The sequence below is a fragment of the Azolla caroliniana genome, unplaced genomic scaffold, assembly GCF_043228905.1.
Source record: "Azolla caroliniana isolate FFs.n. ecotype wild unplaced genomic scaffold, voAzoCaro1.0.p SCAF_1, whole genome shotgun sequence".
In the NCBI taxonomy this organism is placed as follows: Eukaryota; Viridiplantae; Streptophyta; class Polypodiopsida; order Salviniales; family Salviniaceae; genus Azolla; species Azolla caroliniana.
The window spans coordinates 29,751,848-29,761,620 of NW_028230436.1; the positions used below are offsets into that span (position 1 = coordinate 29,751,848).

Genomic DNA, 9,773 nt, shown 5'->3' on the forward strand with positions numbered 1-9,773 from the left:
CAATAGTGGGGATGTGGTGTGTACCCAGCCATCTAAAATAAGAAATGTCCATCTACAGTTTGATCGATCCTTGGAGAAGAGCATTTAATTTATTCTATCATGTCATTCGATGATATGTATGTATGTATGTACTTATCATGATACTAACAGCACTGCAGAGTAGTTAGTTGTTCACAGGAGATGGAGGTGGATCCTCTTGCACTCGGAGTAATCGGTGCTTCTGCACAGCCCTCTCCTTTTCATCGGATCCACACAGCTCCAACTCTTCCTTACTACAGAATCAGGTCAACACCTTTCCTTTCCCTCTTCCTCTTTTCATGGTATTTACGGATAGAAACTTTAAACCCTAGATTTCCACGATCTCCTTTTAGAGCCCTGTGTTTTTTTTTGACACTTCTTGATAATTACTATAACCTCAAGTTTTCGTTGTATGCATTCCCGGATATCTTTTAACCCTACAATTGCTTTCTTTATCATTTTCATTATACCATTAGCCTTAGATTCTCTTTTCTATTGCTGTTTTTGGCATTTCCTGTTAGATTTTTTTTCCCCAATTGTACAATTTGATTTCTCATTTGATTTCTTCAGATTTTCTGCTAGAGTTTAACACTCAAATTCCTTTCTCTGTTGATTTTTTGCTACTTTCTAATAAAATATAGATCTAAATCTCCTATCTCTGTGGAGCTCTTGGAATTCCCTGGTTAAACTCAGAATTTAGCCTAAATTTCCTTTTCCCATTTTTTCCTTCACGTTTTCTGAATGCAAAATTTACCTTGATGTTTTTAGGGATGTTGCTCACTTTACATCGGGGCAAAAACATGTAGCTGAGAAGCCAGATAGATATATCTTTGCTGCAGAATTTCAACAAAATGTTGTCTTTGGACCAACATCTCATTCTAATGACATCGAAATGCATGTGAATGTTCAAGATGGAGGTGTTTATAACCACATATACAGCAGGAAAAATGGAATGTATGACAGAATGTCACTTATCTCTCCTGAGACTTGTTGTTTTATGTTGCATGAATGTATAGAAAAGCAGGATCTTATCAATGGTAGAGGTATACAGCTCTCTCTGATAAGCAATGGTTTGGATTTGATTCCTTCTATGGTAGACAATCTTATCCGTCTATTCGACACATGTGGATGCTTATCCGAAGCCGACCTTGTATTTTGTAAGGTTTTATGTCCAAGTCTTTCAACATGGCATGCCCTCATGCTCGCATATGTTGCTCATGGAAGAAGCGAGAGAGCTCTGGAAATATATATGAGAATGGAAGAACAAGGAATTGTCCGTAATAGCTTCCTATTCACGTGTGCTCTAAAGTGTTGTGTGAGCATAAAGGCGATATCACGAGGGCAGTTAGTACATGAACATATTATAGAGTCGGGACTTCTATCTGATCTATTTGTTGCTAGTTCGTTGATTAATTTCTATGCCAAAACTGGAGATTTGCGAAAAGCCCGGATTATCTTCAATGTATTGCAATACAAGAATGTTGTAACATGGTCTACAATGATTGATGGGTGTATAGAGAACAAAGATATAGATCTTGCTATTCAATTATTTGAGGAAATGCAGTGTGAAGGGATTGAGCCAAATGAAGTCACTTATTCATCCATTTTTAATGCATGTGGTAGCCTTGGGGATTTAGACAAGGGTATGCTCTTGCATGATCAAGTGATTGAAATCGGGTTTGATACAACTCTTCGCATTGCGAATAGTCTAATAGATATGTATGCAAAATGTGAGAGCATTGAAGAAGCTCGTGAAGTGTTCGAAGACTTGCCGAACGCAGATGTGGTGTCTTGGAATGCTCTCATTGCAGGTTATACCTTGAATGAACGAATTCCTTGTGCTCTCCAAGTATTTGAAAGCATGCTGATTAAGGGAATGGAGCCAAACAAAATTACATTATCGTGCATCTTGAAAGCATGTGCAAGCATTGGGTCTTTATATGAGGGCAAGATGATACATGATCAGGTTATTAAAGATGGGCTAGAGTTGGATGAATACATCCAGAGTAACCTTATTGACATGTATTGTAAATGTGGATGCTTGGAGGAGGCCCATAAAGTTTTTGATAATTGGCATGGCTGTAAAAATATTGTAGCATGGGGTGCTATGATGGCTGGATATACACAACATAACTTTAGCTATACCGTGTTGGAACTTTTCGCGAAAATGAAATTGCTCAGTGTAAAACCCAACAGTTATGTATTCTCCTGTGTACTCAAAGCATGCAGTGATATTGGCGATTTAGAGAAAGGTGTGAATATACACGAGCAGATTCATCTGAGTGGAATTAGAGTATGTGCATTTCTAGGAAGCAGTCTCATTGACATGTATTCTAAATGCGGAGATTTAGAGGGTGCCTTGAGAGCATTTGAAGATATAGAATCTAAGGATGTTGTGTCATGGGGTGCAATGATGGCTGGTTATGTTCAGCATGGGCATCTTATATCTGCCTTTCAGCTTTATGATAGAATGAAAAGATATGGTCCTGATGCTGATGAAGCGATCTTTATTTCTCTCCTAACTGCCTGTGGTGGTATCAGTGTCTTGCGCCAAGGACAGTCCTTACATTGTGAAGTAATCTTAAAGGGTTTCGGATTAGATATGAAAATTGGAAATGCGCTTTTAGATATGTATACCAAGTGTGAGGGTCTTGATGAGGCACAGATTGTTTTTAATGCGATGGAGAGTCGAAATGAAGCATCATGGAGTATTATGATCTCAATGCTTGCGCAAAGGGCTGATTTCTTGTCATTAAGGCTGTATCTGAAAGGTATGGAAGAAGAGGATTTAGTACCTGATAGCATTCTTTTCACATGTATTCTCGCCTCGTGCAGTCGTGCAGGACATGTCGAAGAGGGTCTGAAGTTTTTCCGGTGCATGAGAGATTTTTATTGCATTACACCGGGTATTGAACATTTTGGCTGTATAGTTGAACTCCTTGGGAAGAGAGGACACCTAGAAGAGGCTGAAGAGCTACTTGAGATTTTACCCATGTTTCCTGATAGTACTGCATGGATGTCTTTGCTTGCAGCATGCCAGAAGTATAAAAATGTGATAATTGGAAGGAAGTGCTTTGGTCAGGTCATTAGGCTGGATTCAAAGGTAGCTGTAGCCTATGTGCTAATGTCTAATATCTATGCTGATGCCGGCATGTTGGAAGAAGCACATACAATAGACGAAGAGAGAAAATGTTTGAATGTGTGGAAAGTTCCTGGAAGGGCATGGATTGAAATCAACAGTGATGTGCATGAATTCGTTGTTGGAGATAAAACTCATCCAGAGAGCGACAGGATCTATGCTAATCTAAAAAGGTTATCTGTGCGTTTGAGAGCGGAAGGTTATGTACCTCAATTAAGTGCAGTAGGATCAGAGGTGGCACCAGAGAAAAGTAAAGAAAGTAAGGAAGAGGCTTTGCTTGGGCATTGTGAGAAGCTCGCTATAGCTTTTGGGCTCCTCAGCACAGCTGAAGGAGTGACTCTACGTGTTTCCAAGAATCTTCGGGTATGTCAAGACTGCCACAATGTTAGTAAGATTATATCTCGAATGGAAAAACGGGAAATTATTATAAATGACTCTCACCAGGTTCACCACTTTAACAATGGGAATTGCTCTTGTGAGTTCAGCACAGAGTCGTCTGGGTTATGTCTACACTCTTGTACGAAGATTTGATTGAAATCTGGGGGGAGGGGGGGTGTTTGTTGTCCTCACTTGGTAATGGCGAAGTAGAGAGGGGCTCAATTGCAATCATAATGATCGATGATTCAGAATGCATGGAAGATTCTCTGAATGTGCACAATGATTCAGGGGTTTGTGACATTCCAGGGTATTTGTATAAAACTTTCCTGATATATAGTCTGAAGTTCTCTGAAAGAGAGATTGATAATTCAGGTCTTCCAGTCCAGAATGTCTCTAAGGCTTCACTCTCACATTTAAGTCTCACCTAATTGTATTTGTCGAAGGGGACTGATGGTTTCGATGTAAATGAAATTGCATCCTAACAAGCCTTGCACAATTGAATGCAAGCAGGTCATTCACACGATCGTGGTATCAGGCATCCAACTGCATTGGAAAATCTGAGCTAAGGCGTGGCCAACCAAATAAACAAAAATTGAGATTTACGACTTGACAAGATACTGTTGAAATTTTTTACCAGCAGACATCTTGATATTTGAAGAGTTCTCATGCTAAAACATCAGAAAACTTGTAACCTGTGCGTTCTCCTCTAAGGTGTTGAGCTGGATCAATCGTGACCTCATTGAAAATGTAACTGTAACCTGTAACAGTTGAATTACCATAATGTTGATCCGAGTAGACACCAAATCCATATGCTATCATCAATCCTGGTAGGCAGGATTGGGCTCTTGTCAAGATAGACATGAACAAATGTATGCCATTGTTTGATATGAGCACATGCAGTCTATGTTTTGCAACGTATTGCTTCTTGTAGAAATTCTGTACCAGTATCCCCATCCATTGAAAAAACATTGACAAGAAATGCATGATTTGAGATTAGACTGCCTTTCCGCCGAGAAGCTACAGAAATTGGGATATAGAACAATGTATGACGCATGTTTTTGCCACTTTTACAAGAAACCTTGAAGACCTGGCTGCTTTACTTATGCAAGCTAATATTGAAAATATGACAGCCAATAGTAAAGCATAAAGTCACATCAGTAGTAGCCAATTCTAAGTACTTAGAAACTGAACCCATTAAAGAGCTTATATTTGCCTGTTCATATTCTGTCTCTTGGCATTCAGAACCATTTGCACAATTTTAAATTTTTTCTACATTATCATCATAAACCAAAAGAGCTTATATATGCCTATTGTTATTGTGTCCAAGAATTAAGAACCATTTGCAAAATTTAAAATTTTCTCTAAATCATCATCATGAACCAAGCCTTACTGCGTATAAAGATCACCCCATGCTTCATAGACTCATGAATAACTTGATGGAAAAGAAGTGGGGGAGATAAAGGGGGAAAACAATTTGCCCAAACTGACCTTATCTTAAACTTTAACCAAATGCTTTACATATGAGATTCAAACCTCATCCATGAAGTACCACAAACAAGATACGAGATCAAATATACAAATAAACAATCAACATATCTATCATGTTGATAATGATTACAAGCTCCCAGAGGTACTTCTTCTTTTTAATACAAATTTAAGAGAAGGTGTAGTGCTTATCAACAGCTTCAAAGACCTCCCATGTACAACTCATTCCATCGGGAAAAGTGACCAAATCTCCGGCACCGATCTCCACATATGCAGAAGTGCCTTCCCCATACACCTTTACCTTGCCTTTGAGGAGATAGCATGTCTCTGTGCCTGAGTATGTCCATGGGAACTTGCTCGGAGAACACCCCCACCTGCATATCATATTTGAATGGCATATCAACAATGGATGGAAAGTAAATGCCTAGGGAACTCCTCAAATTTCTTTAAGAAAAGCTACCCCAATGTAGCTGATTCGGAATGCCTGGCAACAATTATGTAGTGGAAAATAAAATGCCCACGGAAATTTATGAAAACACTAAACTGAATATTTTCAACAAAATACCCCTCATATATTTCCAAGGAAATACTCCCATCTGCACCATAGAGAACGCAGGAGATCCCAAAAAAGCATTTGAAGAATTTTGTGAAAACTGAGGCAATATTGCGAGGGGAAATCTTGTGTGAAGAATCAGGGGATTCTTTGACAAATGTTTCACTTAAAGAAATTTCTAACTTTTACATAAGCAAATGTATATCATTTCTCGTTCAACATCAATGGATGCACATCAACGATCAATGAAAAAATGTTCACAACATACTTTGGCCACGATCGGACGCCGAGCTCTGAGAGGCGAGACTCGGGAGGGTTCCTCTCCACGCGAACACCGATCTTCTCCTCCACCACTGTCTCCTTAGCCATGGCTCGTATGGGTCTCACACGAGGAGGAGGAGGGCGGAGACGAAGAAGAAGAGACGCAGAAGAAGAAGCAGTAGAGGTAGTGGCAGCAGCGTTCTTGAGAGGGGCTCCAATTGCTAGGGTAAGGGACATGGTGTGCTTCCTACCTACACTTCTTCTTCTCCTCTGCTTCTTCTTCTTCTTCTTCTCCTTCAAAGGTGTGTGTATGTGTGTGAAGGAGAGAAGAAGGTTTGGGTTTGGTTTTTATTTTATATAAATGGTTCGGCTCGGTTCGGTTCGGTTTCAAGGCAAAGAAACCGAAACCGAAACCGGGCCCATTGCTAGACTATGTCCATGTTTCGTGTGTGTGTATGTGTGTGTACATGGTTGTGACCAAGTCCCCACAACAAACAAACAATGTGCTCATGTCCATGTCCATGTCCATGCCCATGTCCTTGCGTTGTGTCCAAGTCCGTGCAACCCACAATCTGTGATCGTTGTTGAGCACACACATGGACGCACCTGCACCTCGACATGTTGTGTGTATGAATTCATACATATGTATATGCCCTCTCCTTTTCAAAGCTCCTAGGTTGTCTTTAAGGTAAAGATATGAACCTCCCTCTTTTGATAACTTCCCGATCAATCACGGAATGCTAAACTTCTTGTTGGCGTGGAGAGGTTCTACCTATCCATATTAGTAGAGAACTAAAATAAAGTATGGACATTGTTCAATAACCTATACTACTTACCACGGGAATGGCGCGTGGTTTACAATGGCCTATCAACATTTTTCCGGGAACTTGCCATCATTGTTATGTGAAGGCATGATTATGCCTATGCTATGTCACTATCGCTTTTGGCGAATTCAAAATTTCATGCCGCACACCCACCAATCCATGTAGGACTCGATCGAGTGACTCGTCACATCCGATGATCGGGTTCTCCCAACTCTAGTAGTTATTAGTCAGAATGGAATGCAAAGTAGAGAGGGGCTCGATTGCAATCACAATGATTGATGTATCTGAATGTGCACAATGATTCTATGCTTCCAAGGGTTTATGACATTCCAGGGTATTCGTATAAGACTTTCCTGATATATAGTCTGAAGTTCTCTGAAGGAGGGATTGATAATTCAGGTTTTCCAGTCCAGAATGTCTCTAAGGAATGCTTATTCACTCCTCACATTTAAGTCTAATTGTATTCGTCGATGCGGACTGATGGTTTCGATATCAATGAAATTGCATTCTAACAAGCCTTGCACAGTTGAATGCGAGCAGCTCATTCTCACACTCATGGTATCAGACATCCAAATGTATTGGAAAAACTGAACAAAAAATGAGTTTTACTACTTGACAAGATACTTGTTGAAATTATTTACCAGCAGACGTCTTGACATTTGAAAAGTTTTAATGCTAAAGCATCACAAAACTTGTATTTGTAAGAAGCAATCCATCACATACTCTGCTTGAAGCTGTGCGATCTATTCTAAGGTGTTGAGCTGGATCAATCGTGGTCACATTGAGAGTGTAACTGTAACCTGTAACAGTTGAACTACCATAATGCTGATCTGAATAGACACCAAATCCATGTGCTAACATCGATCCGAGTATTTAGAAACTGAACCCATTAAAGAGCTTATATTTGCCTGTTCATATTCTGTCTCTTGGCATTAAGAACCATTTGAAAATATTCAAATGTTTTCTACGTTATAATCATAAACCATAAGAGCTTATATACGTCTATTGATAGTGCCTAAGCATTAAGAACCATTTGCAAAATTTTAAATTTTCTCTACATCATCATCTTGAACCAAGCCCTAGAGCGTATAAACATCACCCACTGCTTCATAGGCTCATGAATAACTTGATGGAAAAGAAGTCGAAGAGATAGAGGGGGAAAACAATTTGCCCAAACTTACATTATCTTAAACTTTAACCAAATGCTTTACATATGAGATTCGACTTCCTCTACATTTATAGTGAAGATGAGTCTCCACCTCATCCATGAAGTACCACAAACAAGATACAAGATTAAATATACAAATAAACAATCAACATATCTATCGTGTTGATAATGATTACATCAGAATTAGAGTGGATAAAATAAGCATACGAGGATTCATTTTCACAAGCTCCCAGAGGTTCTTCTTCTTTTTAATACAGATTTAAGAGATGGTGTAGTGCTTATCAACAGTTTCAAAGACCTCCCATGTACAAGTTACAATCCATTCCATCAGTAAAAGTGACCCAATCTCCAGCACTGATCTCCACACCTTCCCCATACACCTTTACCTTGCAAGCCTTTGAGGAAATAGCATGTGTCTGTGCCTGAGAATGTCCATGAGAACTTGCACGGAAAAGATTCCCACCTGCATATCATATTTGAATGGCATATCAACAATGGATGGAAAGTAAAATGCCCAGGGAACTCCTCAAATTTCTTTAAGAAAAGCTTCCCTAATGTAGGTCTGATTTGGAATGCAGGGCAAGTCAATGGCAACAATTACTGGAAAATAAAATGCCCATGGAAATTTATGAAAACACCAGTCAAACATTTTCAAGGAAATACCCTCAAGCATACCTGTCGCGCAATGCATAACATTTACATAAATACCCCTCAAATCTTTCCAAGGAAATACTCCCATTCTGCACCACAGAGAACGCAGGAGATCACAAATAAAACATTTGAAGAATTTTGTGAAAACTGAGGCAATGTTGCGAGGAGGATTCTCATGTGAAGAATTAGGGCTTCTTAAATTGACAAATGTTTCACTTAAAGAAAATTCTAACTTGTACACAATCATATATATCATTCTGGTTCAAGATCAATGAATGTACAGCACATCAACGACCTGAATGAAAATGTAAAAATTGTAGGCTTTACTTTACACAATTATCCCTTTCTTTTCCTTCTTCTTCAACATCTATAATAGTTGATATAGGACTTCATGGAAATTAGATTAACCTAAATGATCGTACTTCCTTGGATAAACTCAGAGCAATCTCTTTCATACGCAAGTCTTTATCAGTGGAACATACATAGCACGCTCTGGATTTTTTGCATTATAATTACAATGGGGAAACAGGAAATGGAAGGGAAAGAAAGGGTTCACCACATATATGGACCTTCCTTCTTCTTTTTTATAAGTTTCCAAACAATCAATCACGGAATGCCACACTTGTTCAAATCTGCATACACCTCCTCCTATAAAGGAATAACTTTGTGGTCACATCAACTATTTTTTCATATGATGCTGACGGCTAATCAATAAAAAATGATTAGATTGAGGACGAACGCCAACGCAATTAATTAACTTCGTGTCGTCGTAAGCAACCAATTTCCATTGTCTTTCACAATAACCTATCCATAATCGGTCGAGAACTATAGAAACGAAAGTATGGACAATGTTCCAACCTATATTATTACTTAACACGGGAATGATGCGTGGCTTACACTGGCATCACCATTTTTCCGGCGAACTTGCCATCGTTGTTAAGTGTGAATGATGCTCATGCCATGTCACTATCGCTTCAAATTCCGTGGCGCGCACCCACCGATCTGTGTAGGACTCGATTGAGTGACTAGTCCGTCACATCCGATGATGATCGGGGGGTTCTTCTACCACGAGTCTCTAGCAGCCAACTGATACGAGCAGTAGTAGTAATGATGATTAGACCTTTTATGAGCTCTCTCTCTCTCTCTCTCTCTCTCTCTCTCTCTCTCTCATCCATGAGCAGCAATTATAACTTGATTGCTTCCCACATATCGTATTAGTGTCTTAAAATTCATTGTATTCCTTTAGAACAAATATGTATCTGTAATGTTATTATTAAAAATATCCTAAAATGTCAA

At 39.2% G+C, this 9,773-nt stretch overlaps 2 protein-coding genes across 2 annotated transcripts; one reads left to right on the plus strand and one right to left on the minus strand.

Annotated features, from left to right (window-relative positions):
* Positions 1-153: 153 nt before the first annotated feature.
* LOC147869560 (pentatricopeptide repeat-containing protein At5g27110-like) lies at positions 154-3,963 on the plus strand. The gene is made up of 3 exons (XM_087325706.1): positions 154-284; positions 787-3,520; positions 3,643-3,963. Exons 1-3 carry the CDS (start codon positions 181-183, stop codon positions 3,961-3,963), a joined length of 3,159 nt encoding a protein of 1,052 aa, XP_087181832.1. The 5' UTR covers positions 154-180.
* Positions 3,964-4,988: 1,025 nt separating this feature from the next.
* LOC147869561 (uncharacterized) lies at positions 4,989-6,110 on the minus strand. The gene is made up of 2 exons (XM_087330829.1): positions 5,842-6,110; positions 4,989-5,394 (listed from the first exon to the last, which is right to left on the minus strand). The coding sequence occupies exons 1-2, from the start codon at positions 6,069-6,071 to the stop codon at positions 5,190-5,192; spliced, it is 435 nt and encodes a 144-aa protein (XP_087186955.1). The 5' UTR covers positions 6,072-6,110; the 3' UTR covers positions 4,989-5,189.
* Positions 6,111-9,773: the final 3,663 nt, after the last annotated feature.